The sequence below is a fragment of the Cricetulus griseus genome (assembly GCF_003668045.3).
Source record: "Cricetulus griseus strain 17A/GY chromosome 1 unlocalized genomic scaffold, alternate assembly CriGri-PICRH-1.0 chr1_1, whole genome shotgun sequence".
Taxonomy (NCBI): Eukaryota; Metazoa; Chordata; class Mammalia; order Rodentia; family Cricetidae; genus Cricetulus; species Cricetulus griseus.
Window position 1 is genome coordinate 38,443,843 of NW_023276807.1, and position 23,319 is coordinate 38,467,161.

The 23,319-nt window shown below is 39.4% G+C and overlaps 1 protein-coding gene across 1 annotated transcript in view; it reads left to right on the forward strand.

Annotated features, from left to right (window-relative positions):
• Positions 1–23,319, forward strand: part of Tenm3 (teneurin transmembrane protein 3) — a 590,659-nt gene that overhangs the window by 515,291 nt on the left and 52,049 nt on the right. The window contains exons 13-18 of the mRNA XM_027391059.2: positions 2,078–2,224; positions 12,367–12,583; positions 13,608–13,727; positions 14,530–14,791; positions 18,594–18,861; positions 20,256–20,399. Of these exons, the coding sequence (XP_027246860.1) occupies positions 2,078–2,224; positions 12,367–12,583; positions 13,608–13,727; positions 14,530–14,791; positions 18,594–18,861; positions 20,256–20,399 (1,158 nt within the window). The remainder of the gene's footprint in view (positions 1–2,077; positions 2,225–12,366; positions 12,584–13,607; positions 13,728–14,529; positions 14,792–18,593; positions 18,862–20,255; positions 20,400–23,319) is intronic.

The window sequence follows — 23,319 nt, forward strand, 5'->3', positions numbered from 1 at the left end:
CTAAAGAACATTCTGGCTAACATATGTTGAGAGAGAAAGTTCTCATTGAGCCTTCAATGAAAACTTCTTTGCCTTTTTCTAAACATCTCAGGATATATATACATATATATATGATACCATAATTTATGTTTTGTTATTCTATCAAACTACAAAATCTCATGCATGCTGTTGCATCAGAACTGATAACGTTGATCAGCAAAAAACAGCAGAGTCTCACGTCTTCAGTTACTGTAGACATGGGTGGAACAGTGTTGTACGCAGAGAAAATCCCTCCCTCTTTCTCCTCAGAATACCTATTTTCTTTTCCTTGTTTGTGCTTTCCATTAGAATATGAAAATATTCATGGCAATATCCAGGCTTTCCTATCATAATTCCGTGTGCAAGCAGCAACTGCTGCACATTGGCAGTGGGGCAATTAAACACTTCTATTTCAAGAAAAATCACATACAAACACATCTATGAGGAACACCTACCTTTTATATATTGAGTAATCCATAGGCATAGACAGTAACTGTCTGAAAACAAAATAAACAGAAAAAGTGATCTCATCCTAGCCTGATGGTATCCATAAGTATAATTTTTGTTAGACTATCAAAACAGTCTTCTTCCTGTTGACTGTAATTGTAAAAGCTTAGGAAACAGAACATCTCTTTGAGGTATTTCCTTCTCAAGTTCCTCACCGGAGACCAACACATGAATAATCATCTAAATACAGACTTAAACATCTTACACAGATTGCTCCATTAATTCTTATACTCAACACAAGTGAGGCATTTTCATGATAAGGAGCTATGCAACACCCCCCAATTGCTGGAGCAATTTTACTACACGTATTTTATAGCAAACGATTAATAGTTAGCCAAAGAGACTCGCTCACTAGCCAGGTCATTGCAGAGTTTAGAACACTTGATCCTTGCTTCTGTCAGTGCCATGTCACACTCATAAACAGGGACTTCAGAATTCACCTGAGTGTCATCCTTCATAGCAGATCATGTTGGCTGCATGCCAGTTGTCATCAGTAGGAAGTGACAAAAATTTGGTTTTTTGGGGGAAAAAATTATGTTAGACTGAAACAATTTTCAATTTTGGATATATTAAATTAATTATTTCCCAAATTTTCCCTTCTTGCCCATAAAAGCAGACAAGATAGGATACAAAGGTAACAGCATAAAAGCCTTAGGGAGATTGTCACAAAATATCACTCTTCGCTATCTGTCTTGAAGCACGTCACTACCGTGTTTTTGTTCAGTCTATCAATGTTTTATTGTGGTCCTTATGGTATTTCATTTTGTCCGTCCTAAGTAATCAAATATGCACAGCTCCTACATTTAGTTGGATATCCTGTCGGTCCTGTCCCATCCGTATGCAGCCTGAATCCTAATGTTTGTTAGAATAGACGCTAAAGCTGCTTCACTATTTCCTGGGCTTTGCTTATTCTGTGAAAAGGAATGTACTCTTGGCATAAAGTATAGTCATTAATACTGACCTATACTTTGTGCAGTTATTTAATACACTGTAATTTCACATGAATATTCGGCAACTCTGAGGCCAGATAAAATTAATGCTCTCTTTTTAACATCATTCATAAACCCATGTCCACGCTCATGCTCTTGAATTTAGGGGAATTTTTTTTAAAGCAACAAGGTGCTGTAAGAAGTTGTGTCCTGAGAAGCTCCGAGCAATATTTGCAACAGATTAAAAATTGGAACAGGGGGATCTGAAATTATTATCCTGAGATGCTTTTCCAAACCATACACTATACCTTGTTGCTTTGTGAAAGGGGGAAAAAAATGTCAAGTTAATTTTGTCTGGCCTGAAGCTATTTAGTGGGTCATTGCATATATTTCTGTCCTACACAGGTAAGTGGTGTCTCAAGGGTCAGGCCAATCAAAGATGCCACTTGGATAAGAATTAGATTCCTTGGATAACGTTGCTGTTTCTATCCATGTGCAATTACAGTCTCTGTGCTGTTTATAAAGGCCTGTTCCCACTAAGTGTCCCGTATCTGTTTTTTTTTTTAGGTACAAAGGCTTTCAAAACTCAAATCACTGTTTCTTCTCCTTCCTTGTCTTGACAGAGGGTTGCCCCGGTTTGTGCAACAGCAATGGGAGGTGTACACTGGACCAAAATGGCTGGCATTGTGTTTGCCAGCCAGGGTGGAGAGGAGCAGGCTGTGATGTAGCCATGGAGACCCTGTGCACTGACAGCAAGGACAATGAAGGAGGTAAGGAAGCCTGAACCTGAAACCAAGTGTGTGCCAGAGCCTGGGTTCGTAAGTTACAGTGACTACATAGTTATCTGTTGAAAAGAAAAAAGCACAAACAGATCCCTCAAGATTAGATTTGACTGAAAATGTATGAGGGCTGATGGATTGATGGCACTCCCTAATTTTCCCCGAAACGAATGCCTGATGATTATCGTTCATGGAAAAGGCAAGGTAACGGAACTACTGTATAATGTCCATTGTTCTCCGTTCCTTTTTCTCATTCCCTGGTGACTATCCTTCTCAACAATGGTATTCAGGACGCTGTGCATTGGGAGTGAGCGCCACAGCAGTATTTTAATAACTAAACAAGCCAGAAGACACCAGGCATTTTTCAAGCTCTTCTGTTGAAAGCCATCCGTAGGAAAAGGGGAAAAACAGACAGCAACAGAGAACAGTCCCCTTGAAGCTGAATTCCACTGTCTTTTTATCCTTAACTTTACACCCCTATAAAAGGATGGAGATATTCCACCCAATTTAAGCCTTCGGCTAGGAATAATTACTCTCCCCTTTGAGCACATCCCCCATGCTATTGTATTTTAATTTCACAGAATAGAGAGTGGGAGTTGGTGATGGAATCCTTGCCCCTGACAGCTGTTTAATTTTGACAAACCATTAGGAGTGAATTTAGTGTCGGGTGTAGTTGCTGTCAAAGTCTGAGATCACCTACTCAGTGGCTTAAGTTGTTCCCCTCCACAGTGCTCCATGCCTGCTCTTCTGCAAGGTCGTCCCCCTGGACAGTAGTGTTGGCCAGAGAGAGCGAGCAGCTTTTAGACGCAGGCAGATTTCACTGTCATGTCCTCCACGCCATATTTACATGGCCTTCAACCAGATCTGTAACTCTTTACATCTCAATCACTTCACCTACGAAACAGGAATAAAAGAGGTTTTGAAAGTTTTAAGAGAAAAATGTATGTAGATTGCTTGGCATGTTGCAGCCACTGTTTGTCTGGGTTTTCCTTCTTTTGCTTCCTGAGTGCTTATTTTGACTAGTCATGGTTGTCAAAGAGCAGGTGGAGTGGGCCGAACTTCTCCAGTGACCTGAGCCAACATCCCTCTGCAGCCATGTGCCCTGGTCCAGCCATGTGTCTGGTTTTCCTGACAAGGAGCTGAAGACTTTCCTTGTAACTTTCTCATAGACTGTTTCACCATCTTCCCTGTGTGGTTTTCCTTGGCTATCAAGAGGAGCCAGTAACTCTACATATAACTCTACTTCATTGCTCCCATCCCCCAGCCCTCACTCCTAATGGATTCCAGCAGTCTCTAACCCTCGTAGCTCTCCTAGCTGATAATACCATGTTGCCCAAACCCCTCGACATCACGTGCTTTCAGAAATGGCAGCGTTAATCCTCTCTGAGACATGGTCCAGATGGCAACCTAACTCCTTGCTTTCCCCCAAAGAGAGCCAACCCCATTGTCTCTGGTGCCAGGGGAGGAGAAAAGTGACTCTTTCTCCTTGATTGTGCATTCCAGGTTTTTGTCTTCCGAAAAGAGATTACTTTGAGGAGGTCCTCCTGGCTCTCAGAGGGATGCAAACTGCAGGGCCAAGCCTGCAGAGACAAGGCAGAGTAATTTAGGCGCTAATCAACTCTTTGGTATTATTATCAGCCAAGACAGTTTTTCCTTTTCCTCAAAAATTTATCAACTGTGAATTGGCCTCATTCCCCTTTGTTTATCCTTATTAGCATGAAACTCTGCTATCACTAGGCTCCTCTCTCTGAGGGAAATCTGAGCTGATAGCACACCTCCTGTGAATTCTCTACTTATCTCTCATAATTCTCACGGCTGCCCCTAACCTAATTTTGTTGTTCTTCAAAGAAGGACTCTTAGAGCTGCCTTCATCATGTCCTGAGGTGGTAACCTGTGTGCCTGGTAACCCAAACTAGAGGGTTCTTGGATATGTGCACAGGCTATGTACCTTAGAGGCAGTATCTTCTACATCAAAAACCAAATCAGGAGACATGATGTATCTTAAATGGTCAGGATAGCATGGCAGAAGAACAGTGGAACAGAAGGCTTAAAATTAGGGCAACACCAGGAATTCTAGACCATGTGGTGAGTGGAGCACTGCAGAGCCATTATCTAAGCTAAGTTTGATGTCAGAATGTTGAATTAGCCAGTGAGCCACCAAGTTACTTGACTCAGCACATTAAGTAACTAAAGAGAAGAAGCAGGTGAAGAGGTTGATTTGGCTGTAGTTGGGATTTAAGAATGAATGTGTGTGTGTGTGTGTGTGTGTGTGTGTGTGTGTGTGTGTGTGTGTGTGTGTGTGTGTGTGCTCTTGCCTAGTTCAAACACAGTCTTTATAAAAGAAAGGGGAAATGGCTTACCATCCCAAGAAGTGAAAAAGTTGAAGTATGGACATACAGTATACTAGCGGTCAAATTAATCAGTACATCCATGTGGATAGCAAAAGGATTCATGGTATGTTGATAGACTTATATAGAAATGTCCTTATGAAACCCAACACAGTGCACAATAGATATACACTGATAAAAATCAATAAATAAATGTTTAGAATTTAAAAAAAAACTGCACATAGGGAAATAGCTTAATTTCTTCCCCAGCCAGAGTTTGTCTTCTACTCCAAACTACTTCCCTTTTCCCAACATGACCAGCTCCATTACCACTGTCTGATTTTAAAGAGCCTTGAAATCCTCATCTCATCAAGAAGGTACCAGTCTTTGTCTTCCTGGGTCTTTCCTTTCCTGTTGTCTTTCAGACACAGTGGCTCTGAGATGTTCAAGCAATGGACTAGAGTTTCAGAAGGAGCAGGAAGAAGGGACCGCTAATAGAAAAATGGAGCCATGCATCCGTAGTCACTCTTAACACCTATGCACTCAAAGGAAGTAGCCCTGTCTTCTTAAGGTTCAAACAACAGCTGTCATATGACTGGGTAGCTGTGGCCTTCTAGAGCTAAGGGCAGTCTTTTCCTCATGATAAGGTCTCTGCTCTATGGAATCAATGTCAATTCCCTTCTTACAAGCAACTCCAAATTTCAGAGAGAGGCCACTGAAGCAAGTTTTAAAATACAAGCTAAGTAAATAAAATGGTGGGTAATAGCATTGGAAAGAGAGGGGGAAAGGGTTAAAAGCAAACAGAATCATCAGAGATCATTAAGGACTTCCTCCCAGGGACTCCTAATAGTATCAGAACATAGAATGGCATTCCAAATCTCCAGGCATTGGAGCATCCTGGTAGAATATTGACTTGGGAGAAATGATAATTGGTTTGGAAGACAATTGGTTCCTACTTTAGATTAGAGATTTGGTTACCATGAATCCTTTTGCTATCCACATGGATGTACTGATTAATTTGACCGCTAGTATACTGTTAATAATTGGGAGTTTTGTTGTTTTTACTTTCCTCCTGGTACATAGTAAATATGTGTGTGTGTGTGTGTGTGTGTGTGTGTGTGTGTGTGTGTGTGTGTGTGTGTGTGTGTGTGTAAATCCTGTGTAGTAAATTTGTGTGCATGTGTGTGTGAATAAACATTTTTCTTTAGACTTTTAGAAGGGAAATTGTGGAATAAAAGGGCATTTTAGGTTTTCATTTTTATAGCTCCTGCCTTGTTGCCTTGCAGGTAGGTTTTAACCACTACACATTTTATTGGAGTGAGATTGTTATTTGCCCATGGTCACACTCTGTACATAAACATTGTACATAAATGAAATTGTTCAATAAAATGAAAAACGGAACCTTTTTCTGATGAATAGTAATATCCCCCATTTTATCATTTGTTTGTATCTCTAATTACTACTTAGACTGGTAATCTTTTTTCCCTGTTGTGCTATAGTTGAAACCCAGGGCTTTCTGCACATTGGACCCCCTGCTACTGCGATGTATCCCTGCCCAGATTGATGGCGCCTCTATAGATTTTTTTTTCTCAGCCTTTCATGTTATTATTTCTGGTGTCTTGATATTTGTTTTGATGATTGCTTACTTATTTCTCTTATTTGTTTTTTTTTTCCCTAGTGAGTTGCGTAGCATTTTCTCCTTGAATTCCTAGAACCACTTACTCTTTGCTGGGTGTGTCATACATATTTTACGAAGAATTTTTACTTCTCTTTTGACTCTGCAAAAGTCTTTTGTGGTGTCTTTTGGCATACAGACATTTTTTTCAATTAATACAAAGTAAATGTTTATGAAGGTCACCTCTTTGTTTATAAACTCTAGCTGTGGTTTCTGAACAAGAGCCTTCTAAGATTATACATAGATTTGCATATGTGCCATAGTTTCTTTCTGATACATCTAATAGTTCTATGGCTTTCTTCATACCCAGCTAGTGAGTAACACCTTTAAGCAACTATTGCAGTGAAAAGCATACAAGAACTCAAGGAATACATAGTGTCTAAGGATAGGAAATAATGATACAGGAAAATCAGAGGGCATTTCTGAGCATCATTTGAACTTGTTTAGATAAAGTTCTTGTCTGCAAAGCCAAGGATCTGAGTTCAGTCTCTAGAGCACATGTTAAAAAAAATTTAAGCCAAGTGTGGTGGTGCATGCATGTAATCCCATTGGGGAGGCAGAAATAAGTAGTCCCTGAGGCCCATTGGCCAGACAACCTAATCTACTCTATGAGCCTATGAGCGTTCATACACATACATGCACACACACGTGCCTGCACAGAAACCAAGAATTTTGAGAGAGATTAACTCAGCTCATTTGGGTGATGGTTAAGGTGAAGAAAAGAAAGAACTCAAGTTAGAGTAGATACAGAGAAAAAGGAAGGGAGAAGTCACGAATGGACTTCAGGCTTCTACTTTGGATGTGGAGAGTTAAGTTGTGGTTGGAGAGATGGCCTGGTGGTTAGAACACTGTGCTCTTCCAGAGCAGAGCTTGCTTCCCAGAACCCACACTGGGTAGCTCACAGCCATCTTGAACTCCAGCTTCAGTATGTCCAATGCACTATTCTGGCAACAGTGAGAACCTGCACGCATGTACACGTACGCACACACATGCACATGAATAAATAATAAATATAATTTTTGAAGAGAAAAAGTATGTAGGTAGATTGAAATTCATTGACATTGGAAGTAAGGGAATGAACAGGTGCAGAGAAGAGGGGAAGATGTTGTGGAGGAGGTATGTTACGCTTTAGACGCCTGTATAAAATGCAGCTAGAAATATCTAGAAGGCAGGGTTTTTTGTAGGTCAAAAATAATCACACTGGAGTCAATAACGTATATGAAATGAACCCAAAGACACCAATACAGCACTGGTTCCCATAGGCCAAGAATGAACTGAAAGTCATAGCCCATTCCACAGTGCAGAAAGGAGCCCCACACATGTTACCAAATGCTTACCAGAAAGAGTCATGCACAGTGCATTGCACACTGATAAAACCTCACTACCACAATACAGCCTTTGGACCTTGTAGTGGCTGAAGATGATGATAATTATCTTTAAGGAAAATAGGTTTGTAGCATTCTTTCAATCAGTAAATAAAACCTTTAAAACAAATGAAGTGTCCATACTTCGAAGAAAAAAAATGAGAGTATGGGCAAACAGAACAAAGTCACCATCAAAGGTAATCTAGGAAAAGCTTGGAGTCTGAGTTTCAATAATTTGACCAAAAAGTGTACTGATTAAATCTGACAGAAAAATATATCAAGAGTGATAGAAAGTGATTTAAAGCTGTCATCAGAATAGGACAATGTAGAAATCTGGAAGCAAGACCTGAGGTTGGCCGTTGTGGCCACAGGCTAATGTTTGTAAATAGACATTTATTGAAACACTGTGGTTGCATTCATCCATTTCTCTATTGTCATACCCCTTTTGCAGGGACAATTTCATATACATGGCTCACAAAACCTAAAATGCCTATTATTTGGCAATCTATAAAATAAGCTTACTAACCACTATTAAAGACCAATGAAAATGCCTCAGAAAAGAGAAGAATGTATTTAAAATATGGACAGAATATAGCTAAAGCAATAATGTTAAAAACAGAGTGGAGGAGAGCATAAATTATATACCTATTTTATATCACAGTGCCACTTACAATGCAACCTAAAGTGAAGAAAAACTCTTGACTAATAATTGAGGTTTCTATTCAATGAGCTTTGAAATTTTCTGAGCTTTAGTTTTTTTATGATTAATGTTATTAAATATGGCTGCTATTCTAGGCTAAATGTAAGCCAACATAACATTCTTGGGACTACGGTGGAATCCCAATGATTTGGAGAAGCTATTCCACGGAGACAATTTTGCTACACTGTACATTTGGGCAAGTAGGTAATCAACTTAGTTGTACTAGATAGGCCTCACTGCTATGAGAGCAGACAAAGAATGAAAAATGTTTTCTCAAGTTATAGGAAGCCAGATTCATAACCATCCGTCACTTGCTTGGGCAAGTTACTGATAAACTCTACAGAAAAATAACAAACAGTGTGTCCCTGCATCTTGCATGTTGAAAATGAGATTCTTTCCCTGATGGATGTTAGCAGAGAGGCTTGTAAAAATGCATTTCCAACTGATTAGTTCAGAAGGTGTCAATCTCAAGCAGTTTTATGACCTGCAGACTACATGCCAGATGTACATTTGCTTTTTATAAACTAACAAAGATGAATGACTAAATCTGAGCGTTCCTCTTTGGCAGCTGCACCATATATTGCCTAAGGGAAGACACTGTGAGAGAATTAGGGTGGGGATCAGTTAACCCCTAATTTGCCAGATTAATGGAGATAAAATATAAAACTAGCAAGTACTTTCCCTTGTGACGGAGTGGTTTTAAGTGGGAGTCTACAAGAATATGAAATAGCTGTGTTTAATTACTGTCTGAAGCATGTGTAGTCACAGTCAAAAGCTGCTCGCCAAGAGTACCTATGTGAAGGAGATCATGGAGCATAGGTTTAAAAGTCCCCATAAAAACAACATATGATCATAAGTCACCATTAAGTAGTTAGAATAGGTTTTCAGGGATTGTTTTATTTTGTTTTTGAAGCCAAAAATGGTGTTGAAGCAATAGGCCAAGAGAACTCGGTCTTGAAAACTATCCTTCTATTTCAAGAGAAATGGAGAAAAAAAACCTATCTCTTACATTATTATAATATATCCTTGTGAAGAATAGGGCCACAGCATGGCCTCATCTTTCTTCCACTAGAAATAGCAAGAAATATTTAGGCATTTTTCATCTTTATGGCTTTTTCAGTAGGAAAGAAATATTTTGATAAATTTATATGAGGTTTCAAAGCTCAGAATCATTTGATTATCTCAACACATGGTTTTAGATTTTTGTCACAGAAATAAGCACGCTGCTCAAATAGTTAGCAGCCCATGACCTTCGGAATATGCAACATCTACATAAAAAAAATGCCAGCTGTAAGGAAAAATATGTAATATCTCTCATTAGAAATTCAGACCCATTCATTTACATGTGGATAGAAATTACCACAAACATTTAGGTATGTAAAAAGACACCAACATCAGAAGTGTAAGTCAAGTAGCCCTTAGTAAACACGTTTCCTCCAACTTCTAAGGAAATAATGAAGAGAATTGTAGTTGCTATCTATGGATGCTCTATTCCTTCCAGTTTCAAGGAATTAAGGAAAGTCCAACCCAAATAGACTCACAGTAAAAAGGTATGCCTTAGCTTCTAGAACTAAAAAGCCCAGAAGGTCCAGTGCCTCTTACTGAAAGACTCCAAGGAGGCCGCTATCTATATAACCCGTTGGGTTTTGCTCAAGCTTTGGACTCCACTTCTTCTGGGACTGATGGACTGATTTCCAGACAGGTTTTGTGGTGGCACGAAGATGGTTGGAGCATCCCTGGCTTCATAGCCTTACGTCTTATCCCAGTGGACACTGGGGACAGAGAGTCTCCTCGGGTAATTCCTGAAAGTCACCCTGACACTTTAGGTCCCCAGAAAGCACAATGAAGGAGTGCATGTGCATATGCACATAGTCTGAGAGCTGAAAGAGCTAAAATACTGAAATGAGAATTTAGAGGAAAGGGTGGGAGTGAGAGAAGTAAGCACAATGCATGGACAGAGTGGCTAAGGATTATATCCCCTCCGTCTCTTGTTTCTTACCTTCCCTGTGTTGCTGTTGGCCTCCTCCTGGACAGGAAAGTTAATTTGATTTAAGTCTATTTCTTTTGTAAAAGAATTTAGCACATTTTTATTTGGTGTGTGAGAAGGGAACACATGCTACAGCGGGCTTAGGAACATCAGAGGTCAACATGCAGGAGTTAGTTCTCTCCTTCCCACTAAGTGGGTCTTAGAGGTCAAACTCAGGTCATAAACCTTTGACTGAGTACCCATCTTGCCAACTCATCAACATAGTTACTTCCTTTTGAATGTTTGCCATCAGATAATGAAAGGGCAAACTAAGTATGGTATAAAGCAAATAAATCATTAGGATAAGTTTTTATTTATATAAATAAAACATAAACACCATTTAAATATCTTCACCTGAGTTTTCCATAAGGTCACATTACAGTCTGATACTTGAGTGGAAAGATTTTTAAACTGTCTTGTCAGTTACCCAAGAGCGTTTGGTGTCTTCGAGCAATTTTTTTTAACCTGTTCTCAGAGATACGGTTACCAAGCAGGTCCAGTTTTATGTATTCAACAGGTGAATAAATGGGCTCAAAAGATGATATCATCACATTGATTGACAGCCACTTACATATCACATGGTTGGTGATATGCCTCATACAGAATACATTCATACCTCACTTCATGGCAGAGGTTCATTCTGAGAACTGCATCACCAGACTATTTGATCACTGTGCAGGTATCTGGATGTCTTCCACAAACCTAGACATATAAGGCAGTCAATGCCCTGGGTTAGGGTTAGGGTTACAGTGCCATGAGATATTTGAAGCTTCTGTTGTCATATCATGTCATCACATCATTTAAAATAACCTTTCCATTAATAGGAAGGAATATACTCTAAGGTGATGGCAAATGATACCATGTAACAAATAATAAACTAGCAACAAAATCATCAATTGCCACTATTAAATATTATGTGCTTGATGTTATATTTGTGCAGCCAGATTTATGTGACTGGCTGTGCACTGGGTAAGCATGCAGCATTAGGAGGCAGTATCTCAGGTCTTTCGGCACCACTGACTTACATGATAACAGAAATAACATGTAAGTATCTCGTGGTGCATGACTATAAGCCACCAAGTGCTCCTTTGTAATATTCTTGGAGAAGACACTGGTAACTGTATCCATGCTCCTTTATGTTAGGAAGACCGTATGTCCATGCTTCGTGGCTGACATTTTGTTGTTTTGGGTTTTGTTTTTGTTGTTTCTGTTTTTCAGGACAAGGTTTCTCTGTGTACCCCTGGCTGTCCTAGAACTCTCTCTGTAGAGCAGGCTGGCCACAAACTCAGAGATCCACCTGGCTCTGCCTCCCAAGTGCTAGGATTAAAGGTGTGCACCACCACTGCCCAGCTCTGATTTTTTTTTATACCCTCCATTGTCATGACTAATTCACACTTCCATGGTTTTGTTTTGTTTGTTGTTGTTTTGTTTTAATAATACTGTATGTTAGGGGAAACAAATTAGAATATCCTACTTTAAATTTTTTTAAATGGCTTACTTCCCTCTGGAGCATACTTTCCCCTTCTTAGAAGAATGGGTTCTATGGGAGGCCGATGGCTAACCTCACCCATCTTATGGTAGCTTGTTTATGTTAGCACCTTCCCTCCACGCCCACTTTGCATTATTACCTTTCCTGATCGTTAGAGCTTCAATAGTACCTAACTGTTCTCTGTATGTGCTTAGTATGGGAAGTCTTGGCGCATTTCCCTAAAATATAGAGGGCTCCAATAATTGTGTTTACAACTTGTCCTGATTCCTTCCTACTAATAAGGTGCTCTAATCAGTTAAACCTCACTTGGAATAAATGTTACATCATTACATTCAACCATCCTCAATCTAGATCTTCACTTTCTGTAAAAGCAGATGCAAGTAGTATATCTGTATTTCTCCTGGCTTAAAAAAGGATGCCACATAGAGACCACTGTCCTATATGGAGTGGCAAATCAAGTGACACGGAACAAACCCACCAGTAGGCACGAGGCACTGTGTGCCACGGCACGAGGTGCAGATCCGTCTAACTGGTTCGCTACTGTCTCTGCAGATGGACTCGTTGACTGCATGGACCCTGATTGCTGCCTACAGAGTTCCTGCCAAAATCAGCCCTACTGCCGTGGCTTGCCTGATCCTCAGGATATCATTAGCCAAAGTCTACAGACACCATCTCAGCAAGCTGCCAAGTCCTTCTATGATCGAATCAGTTTCCTGATTGGATCGGATAGCACCCACGTGCTCCCTGGAGAAAGTCCTTTCAATAAGAGGTTAATGCTTGCTTTCCTTATACAGATTCATAAGGGCCTTGAGAACTGTTCTCTGCACTTTCTGTGAAAAGCTGATGAGTGTGTGTTGAGGAAATTGATATATAGATATATAGATATATAGATATATATATATATATAGTTTTTCCTTTTTCGGAAAATTTTTCATCAAACTTCGCATCTCAAGCATTTTTGACACAGTTCACATACTTTGTCAATTTCGGTATCTGAGACATAACAGGACACTCCGTTAAGGAGTCAATAAATCTTCATTTAACCAGTTGATTCTGCAAGCGCTGTTGGAGACATTTCAGAAGGCGCGATGAAAAGACCCCAAAAGGCAAAACAGAAGTGCACTTTTTTTTTCAGCTGAGCTCACTAAATAATATAAATTATGAATTAATGGAATGGAGCTGCTAACGGCATAGCAGTGGCGTTCAGCTGGTGCTACACAGGGCAGAAATGACCTGAAAATCAACCAGTAACTGAAAGCAGGTGTCTCGTGTCTCACTGAGCAAAAGACAATGATTTACACAGAACTCCTGGGTCTGCAGGCATTGAATAGCATTAATGCACGGAGACCCAGGAGCAGATTGAAACTTGCTGCACACATGTTCCTTATTGCCCCCTTAAATCTTGTACTTAGTGATCCCAGCAGATTTACAGATTGCCCCAGAATTAATTGGAAGGTATACTTTTCTTCAAATATGTCATACATATGATCTATGAAAAGAAGCATCATTTATAATTTTTAAAATTCATCTCTTAAATTATTAGTCTTGATAATGCTCCAAAAAGCAGATTGCAACAAATTAAAACTCAGGGTAAGCACCAGGCATTTAAAGAAGTAAATTACACTGAATTAAAAGGAACATTGTCTTGATGTGTTTCAGGTCTGCTTTTTGTGAATAGACTTTGATTGTGTTTGAGAGTGATATTTTATCTTTAGTCTGAATTATCTGTAAATCATGAAGATGTTGGCCTGGGAAGGCAGAGATTCATTCAAACACTTGTGCTTTTTCCACAGCCTCGCGTCTGTCATCAGAGGCCAAGTCCTAACCGCTGATGGAACCCCACTTATTGGCGTCAACGTCTCGTTCTTACATTACTCAGAATACGGATATACTATTACCCGCCAGGATGGAATGTGAGTCAGTCACATAACACAGTCTCTGTTTGAAGTACTTTAAGCATAAGACTGGGCATTCATCCATCACCCATCATGTTTTATTGTCTCTTTTTTTTAATAGAAAAGCAACAACTCTCAGACTGTAAAAACCTGGGACAGTGAGAGAGGCGGAGATCAAGTCATGTACTCATATGCTATAAAAGTTCATTCCCTTATCTGAGGCGTGATATAATATTGTGGTTTTATCGGAGAATGTTTTTTTTGTCTTTGAAGATTCCTGTTGAAATACTGATTGATGACTTGGTGTCTGTAACTGAAGTTCAGATGGTTCCAAAGAATAGAGAGGAAGTTTAGGGAAATGCAAATAGATGAATTGGTGACTAGGAAGGGGGTGTGTGAGTACACTATGTAATTCCCTATGGGGATGGATTTGAAAATATTTAATAAAAATTAGGAAAAAAAAGATTATTTTCTTTATGAATCATCTTAATTTGAAGAGAGTGTTAGCCTTTGTATGGTGGCAACTCACTAAGTTAGTCACTGTAAGGTAACAACTCACCAAATTAGCCACTGAATGGTGGAGCTCACTAAGTTAGTCACTGTATGGTGGCAGCTCACCAAGTTAGTCACTGTATGGTGACAACTCACCAAGTTAGCCACTGAATGCTGGAGCTCACTAAGCTAGTCACCATATGATGGCAGCTCACTAAGTTAGTCACTGTATGGTGCCAACTCACTAAGTCAATCACTGTATGGTGACAACTCACCATGTTAGCCATTGTAGGGTGACAATTCACGAAGTGTACTTCGTCTGTTCTAGGTTTGACTTGGTGGCAAACGGCGGCGCATCTCTGACTTTGGTATTTGAACGCTCCCCATTCCTCACTCAATACCACACTGTGTGGATTCCATGGAATGTCTTTTATGTGATGGATACACTTGTCATGAAGAAAGAAGAGAACGACATTCCCAGCTGTGATCTCAGTGGGTTTGTGAGGCCAAGTCCCATCATTGTGTCATCACCCTTATCCACCTTCTTCAGATCTTCTCCCGAAGACAGCCCTATCATCCCTGAGACACAGGTAAAGATTACAGCTGGCACGATTGTCCACTCACCAGTTACCAAGGGATAGTTTTTGACAGTTGTGGGATTCTAGTGCTTTCCTGTTTCTGTAACACATGGCATGTGTGCTAGAGTAGGAAAATGCCTTAGAAACATTAGCTCTCTAAAGGTATTATCTAAATATAAGTTATGTTTTAAAGTCTAATAATTTGTATTTCATAATGCCTTAGCCTCTATGGGAATAAAATACCTAACTTTTAAAGAAATAGTTATATTAAATGCTCATTTTACCTATTGAAATAGCTATAGATTGTTTCCTTTCCCTGTATACAGATATAACTTTCAAATCTTAAAGGAAGGACATTAGGTACAACAGTAATTAACCTTATGCTAAAATTACAAGTGCAGGCCTGTAATTCCAGCCATCCAGGAGGCTGAGAGAGGAGCATTTTCAGTTCTGGGCTTTCCTGGGCTACAAAATGAATTCAGAGCCACCTTGTGAGACCCTGTCTCAAAATAAAAGATAGACAGGGCTGAAGAGATGGCTCAGCTGCTAAAAGCACTTGCTGTTCTCCCAAAAGACCAGAGTTCAGTTCCCAGCACCCATGTCAGACAGATCCCAGCCACCTATAACTCTGTCCCCAGGGAATCCATCTTCCCCTTCTGGCTTCCCACAGTGCGTCCACACATATGTTAAATGTATACATCTGTAAAACTTTGAAAATAAGTCATTTAAAATACATCAGACATGAATGAAATACTTGTTCTATAGCAGTCACTGTAAATAGGAACCAGTCGTAAACCAACCAGAGTGCTGCCTCTCAGTGAGCTCATCAACCAAAATGACTGAAGAAACCAAACAATTAATATACACCCGCCCACTCCATCCGTACACAATACCAATGAATAAATGTCAAAACGAAAATAATCAAATGGGAAAATAATTTAAATGGAGGAGGGAAGAGGCAGAAGAAAATCCACGCAGGAGAGACTTTGAATTGTTCAGCAGTATGGAACCGAGGGTCGGGCTAAATGGGATCACAAAGTACATAACTGAGCAGAAACAGACATAATGAACAGACTCTTGCTTACTTTATTTCCGTGCCTGTCTGGCCAGAGCTCAGGCAGCAAGTATGCTGAACTATCAAAAAGGGGGGAGAAATAGCAGCAAGGGAGCAGAATAGACGGACATAGGGAGTCAAGTGCAGGATGTCGCTGCTGAGTGTTTGACAGGGTCAGGAGTGGGGCTAGCAGATGATTCGACTGGCGCAAGCCAAGTTAAGGGTGTATTTTCCCATTTTGGCAGGATTTGTATTTCCTAGTAATAAAATGTAACATGGTAATGTTAAATTACATAGGAGAAATGGGTGCTCTCATGAACTAAATTACAGATATTTGTTCCATGGAAATAGGCTAATGATGACAGCAACAATAATCGGTTATTAAAATTAAGAATAACATAATATTTTGAAATAGAGAAGCAACTCCTAGCAGGTCACAGGAAGTGATTACTAATTAATTCCCTTGCAAGTAAGAAAGACTATCAAATGTATGGGAAATTATTTTGAAAATAAATTAAGAGGAAATATATCATGTTTTCTGGGCCACTCAAGAGTCATAGAAATCTTTTCTCCAGACTAATGCATTGGCATTTCATCCTGTCACAATAGAATGAGTTCCCTTTAGGTTATCCAGTCCTCATCCTATTATGCTTTTCTTGGACATAGGGAGGCTTTAAGAAGTTTCTGAGTGAATGGAGTGGGAGGATAAAAATAAAAAATAAACTAGAAAGATTCACTGTGTTCATAAACTGCCTTCCTTAAAATGACTCTTTGACTGAATCCAGTCAGCGTAGTTAGTCAAGACCCCAGTTGTATGACATCGACTTGTTAGAGCTGTGCCTTCGTAGTCTCTTGTCTCTCATCACATCCCTCTTCAAGCCACCTGCTTCACAGACCACAGTGAAAGTTGGTTCAGTCCAGTGCCAGCTTCTAGCTGGTTTACTTATGCACATTGATAGTCATGTCCGGAACACCTGGAGCTTAACTTCAGAAATTAAAATGGGGAGGTAGCAAACTGTGTACACCATTCCTAATTGTGCTGCTTGAGAGACGGAGTGAACACCAAGTCCCTATTCCTAGATTCTTACATCAGGAAAGGCAGTCATTTCAGACTGAATCATTAGTGTATACAGTGATGTAGTCTAACTTTAGGAATATCATCTGATTCATGGTAGAGGAGGTGGTCGGTTTCAAACATAGGTTATTTTGTTTATTTGTTAGGATTTCACATGTGAATACTCTATTTACACCATTTCTGCCCCTCTCTCTTCTCCAACAATTCCTCCTATGCCCCCACTCCTTCTGAAATGTATAAATAAGCCAAATGAGTCTCTTTGACGTTGCTCAGATGTGTGTGTGTTCATGGCTCACTGCTTGGGATTGGATAACTGACCTGGAGAGACTGATTCTACCATTAACTACCCATAGCTCTTCAACTAGGGTTGGGACCAGGTGAGATTTACCCTATCCACCTGGGCATGTAAGCTGGTGGTGGTGGTGTTTTTCAGATCTTGTTTGGCCAGTAACTATATTGTTGAGATTTCATGGGTGCAGTTTCACACACACAAACACACACAGAGTAAACATGTCCTGGTCCTCTGGTTCTTGCTATCTTTCCTATCCATCTGTGATATTCCCCAAGCCTTACATGAATTTTTTGGCATTGGGAACACCATGGTCAGTTGTCCGCTGCAATTTGACCAGTTGTGGATTTTTGTAATAGTATCTGAAGAAAGACGCGTTTTTTGACAGGAGGTGAGATAGGCACCCTTAACAAAGGCAGCCTTGCATGTTACAATATACATGAGATAGATAGATAGATAGATAGATAGATAGATAGATAGATAGATAGATAGATATAGATAGATATAAAGAGCTATTATTAGTCACAAAACTATTAAGAACATTAGTAGAAAGAATCTCTTTAGAAAACTCTTTAAAAGTTTTTATATACTATACAAATGTTTTTTAAATGGTTAGGTAATATTTGGGCATCTGATATTCTTATACCCACCTAAATTTGTTCCCATCCATTGAGCTATTCACATTGACAGCTAAACATAAGGTTAAAAATACATTTCTTGTACAGTAGAGGAATCCTTACATGAATAAAAGTAAATTTTTAAAATCAGAAATCAAAATCAACTTTCTATAGTCAAAAAATATATTTTTTCTTATATGTGCATTTTAGTTACTCTCTGAGAAAAAAATAGCACAGCTTTAAAGCATTAGCTCATATACTATGCAATTAAATATGAGAATATGCTGTTGTTACTTTACATCTCAACATGTGTATGGAATCGACTGCTATTTAACCCAGATGAGTCTGCCTTCCTTGTTATTCCTATCTTTCTCACAGTGACCTGGGTAGGCTAATGATTCCATAGATGTAGGATTAGTCTCTAGGGACCAGCTGATGTCATATCTCTCCGTTCTGAGCTAACCATTGTATGAGTGCCTGCTCTGGTCTCCAAGTGACTGGAATAGTGAGTGAAACTCCTGTGACTGCCATCCAACAGCTGTATGAAGAGTGTGATTAACTCCGGGTAAATGGCAAGAAGCGTTTTGGAGGAGGTCATTAGGCTGGCAGCAGAGCTGTTTATAATTATTGGATAAAATAATGGCTCAGATGTTATCTAGGAATGATGGTGACCCTGCTGTTTCTTGTTTCCTGTGTTTTGCTGGATTCTGTTTGCTGTATCTTCTCAATGTGGGTATACATGATGCCAGTTAGAAGCGTGTGCTTTTTTTCAAACGTAGGTCCTGCATGAAGAAACCACAATTCCAGGAACAGATTTGAGGCTTTCCTACCTGAGTTCCAGAGCCGCCGGGTACAAGTCAGTTCTTAAGATCACCATGACCCAGGCAGTCATACCATTTAACCTCATGAAGGTCCATCTGATGGTAGCTGTGGTTGGGAGACTGTTTCAGAAGTGGTTTCCTGCCTCACCAAACCTGGCCTACACATTTATCTGGGATAAGACAGATGCATATAATCAGAAAGTCTATGGCCTGTCGGAAGCAGTTGGTAAGTTTGGTGGAAATGCCCTGTGCATTGAAAAAGTGAATTCAAGGTCAGAATTATAAAGAAAAATTATCAGGAACCTGTCCATGGCCAGCAGCTGAATAAGCAGATATGGTGGCAGCAAGTTCATCTAGAAAAATCACGGGCTGGTTGTTCTTGATCCTCTCTAGGAAAAGGAAGGTATCTCATTTCTAACCAGAATCATCTTAGAGATTTCAGGGTATTGCGTTCTTTCTCCTTCCTGCTGTTTCCATGTTTTTTGCTTTCCCTGTGGTACCCCCTTCCCCATGTATTTTTCTTCCTTCCGTTGTAACCTGACCTCACTACTTTTTATCATCGTGTTAATGTTTTCTGAATGTGACACTGAGATGATACCAACCGACATGGTGTTTAGCAAAATATCAAACAAAATTTGGATCCAGGCATTGTCTCAGCTCCTCTGGCCAGAGGGCCAGTGGCAGGATGAACTGAAAACATCAAACTGCTTGTTTCACTGAATAACTAGATGGTACCATCAAAGCTTGACATGTCTAGTACAGCTTCAAGCTCCAGCCAGAATATCGGCAACTAAAGAAAAACATGGAGTTTACATTTTCAATTTTACTTAAAATTACATTTTTTGCTCTCCAAAAGTAATATCTAGTTTAGATTTGAATTGTTTTTCATCAATTAGATAGTTACTACTTTTCCCTTTTTTCCTAAAATTTTAAATCCTTGGTTCACTGTAAATGCTGAAAAGTCTTTTCGTTGTGAATTGGAATTAATTTAGTATTAATTTTGCTGTCTATCCCTGATATGCAGAAATACTTACCATAAATATTTTCCATAATGAAAGTTCTTAGGAACTAAACAATTCTGTTTATTTATATAACAAATATTATTTTAGTTGACTTTGTCTAATCACAATTTGCTGCAAATTTACTTGATATGATTTTTAACTAGTTTCTCAATTTGGACTTAATATTGTGTTGGGAACCCCTTGTGAGAGTGATATGGGTGGGAAAGGGGGCTTATCATCTATTAAATCAGTATAAAATAACCTTTGCAGATGGTTGTTTTTTGTCTTTCATATGGTCAAATCTCCTTAAATAAAAACGAACTACTTAATAAATGAGTGGCACAGTGACTCACTCACCTTTAATCCCAGCACTCGGGAGACAGAGGCAAGCAGATCTCTGTGAGTTTGAGGCCAGCCTGGTCTACAGAGCGAGTTCCAGGACAGCCTCCAAAGCAATACAGAGAAACCCTGTCTCAAACAATGAAAAAACAAACAAATAAATAAATAAATGAGTAGTGCTATTATCTCAGAACACAATTGTGAATTTCCCTCCAAATTGTAAGACACATCTTTTTCCTGTGTGGTTGAGAGGATGTGATGTGATTTGTTTTGCTTACAGTGTCAGTTGGATACGAATATGAGTCATGTTTGGACCTGACACTGTGGGAAAAGCGGACTGCTGTTTTGCAAGGCTATGAGTTGGATGCTTCCAACATGGGTGGCTGGACGTTGGATAAGCATCACGTACTAGATGTCCAAAATGGTAAGTGCCTGCCTGCAGTTAACGTTGTCCACCCTTACACAGACCACACTACAGCACGGTTCTATCCTGTGGACACTGTAGGAGTAGAATTAGTCAGAAAAAAAGGGATAAGGAGATAACTTGAGGACCATAAAAGGCCTGGAATTACATAATTCTCTTACTGGATTTTAAATGTCCCTATGTTCGTTTTCACAGTAATTTTCCCATTAGAGCATAAGTTGCTTACTTTGGTGAAATCACTCTGTCTGTGTGAGTATATTCTCCACAAATTCAGTATGAATTTCTAATTGCACACTGAAGCGTGTGTGTCGAAGGTTCCTGTAAGGGATCACCAAAACTGGAGGCAAAGTGAATTAGTTTAAGTAAATATAAAAGCCTGTGTGACTTTACCAATAGATTTCCAGTAGATTTGAGACTCTTAGGCAATTAATCTGCTCCAACTGTGTAGCTGAGTTTTTTTTTTTTCCCAAGCTCTATTTAGTCTTCATTAGGAAAAAACAAACAAAAGAAGCAAAAACCTGTCACTCAAAAATATTGTAGCTTGATTTTGTGACTATTGGCAGAAATATAAATGAATAGTTTCAGGAAAAAGAAACTAAAATACTATTTCTGGCAGTCCTGATAATATGATAATAAATGTCCTCCAAAGAAACACATTTCAGACATCCCAAACCAAAAATACATCATAGCACATGTGGGAATGAATTCTGTTGCCTCTACTCCTTTCTGACATTCTATTTGTGTGTTTGTCCACATGTCAGAGCATCCCAAGGTGCCTTATTTATAAAAGTGGAGCTGTAAGGTAACCAACTCTAACCTGTCTTAAGCCTTCTCATACTGAGAAGTCTCTACTCTCCTATAAATAGCTAGAGATGTCTGTGTTTTCTGAGTCAATCCCTTTTGACTTTTTGGAAGAGTTGGAATGCTGGATGAGACTATTACACAATTGAATGTTCATGGTCTCCAGTCACCTTTGGAGTGATGACTTTGATGTTTGCTCTCCCTTTAAAAATAAGAGTAATGGGGCCAGGCAGTAGGGGCACATGCCTTTAATCATAGCATTCAGGAGACAAAGGCAAGTGGATCTCTGTGGGTTCAAGGCAGCCTGGTCTACACAACTAGTTCCAGGAATGCCGGGGCTACACAGACAAACTCTATCTTGAAAAATCAAAAAAAAAAAAAAACAGTATATCAACTATCTAAATATATTGATTGGGAAGTAGTTTCCAGGTCAGTATTTGAGGAGAGGATGACAGGTAAAGCATGGGTCACTCTGGAAGAAGAATAAAACAGAAGTCCTTCTCACACCTTTCCTGGTTTTGCAACAGTGTTTGGCTCTGTTCCTTCCGATGTGTCCTGGTCATCAGTTTGCAGTCCCAAAGGCTGGGAACAGGGCCCATCTCAGGCACCACACACAGTACATACATTATAAATGCAGGGGTGGTGTCTCCTGGGGGAGCAGCACTTGCCTAGCAGGCAGAGCCCTGGGTTTCACCCAGGTCACCCAATCAGCCAGGCTTGTAGCACACACCTGCCATTCTAGTTCCTGTGACAAGGTGAAGGCAGGAGAACCAGAAGTTGAGGATCATCCTTGGCTACATAGGCAGCTTGAAACTATCTAGAAAACTTTAAAACTTCAAAAGAGAGGAAGAAGGGACTCCTACCCGTGAAGAGCACTCCATATGTTGTCTCGAAGCTTCCCTTGAGTCATCGCTGTTATTTGAAGCGTTGGTAGTCACGGTCTGTGATGTGAGTAATGCTAAGGCGAATCGTGGTCTTTCAAAATGCAGAGACATGTGCCAACCATGCATGTTAATACTCCTGGTTGCATTATTTAAAATTATATTCCACGCATTTTCCACATATTTCCCTATCCCTGCATGAGTCCCTCACAAACAAACATGGGGGAGAACTGTCCTAGGTATGTTTTAGTTATAATGAAAATACAACATAAAATTCATAGCCAGTTAGCGACAGGATTTCTCCAAGGGACTAGAAAACAATAGGATGAGTATAGGCATCAAGCCTCAGCAGGGCCCCTGTAATTCACCACTGTTGGGAATACTTGATTGTAGCATTCCAAAAGATTAGGAAGTATACAGACGTTGTGTAGGGTCACATAATATAAACATATATAAACAAACATATCTAGACCAGAATAATATATAGGAGGTTTTTATTATAATACTAGGTCAGATTTTAAAACTGAACTGCCAAAAATTCTCTTTCAAAAAAAAAAAAAAAAAAAAAAAACTGCTGTCTTATAACATGTTACTTTAAAATGTGAAGAGACCTGAGTCCTACAATGAACTGGTTGCAGTCTACAGTTTTATCCAAGAGCAGTTTGACAAGTGGTGGCTTTCCAAAGTGACACATGTCTAATTGAATGAACAAAGTGATTTGTAACTGTGGCAAACAGGATGAGCTATAGATAAGGAAGAAGAGGAGACACAGACGACCGTTGGTTCAGGCAGCCTTGAACATGCAAATAAATATTGTAATGCTGACAGTTCTGTTGTGTTGTCAGAAAGGAAACTCAAAAAGGCAGTCATTTGAAGTTACAGCACAGGTAACTTCTGATAAAAATTGCAGAACCAACTCTCCAAGGAAATTATACTTCCATAATCGTCAAATAATGTAATCACAGAAAGGAGAAATCTTAGGTTATCACCCTGCCTTCTTTGAATATTCAAGGCAAAAAGCATTTCATTTCTTGTTATGATCCAGACTTATTTAAATTATTTTCTCTTAAATTTGAATAAACCTGTTTTATCATTCCTGATTTCTTCATGTAAATTTGCCATGATTATTACATCACCCAAATAGCAAGGCATTTAAAAACGTAATCACAAAATACACCTAAAATGCACTGAGCTATAAGGGGAATGCAATTATTCTGATCACTTCTTCACTTTCAAAT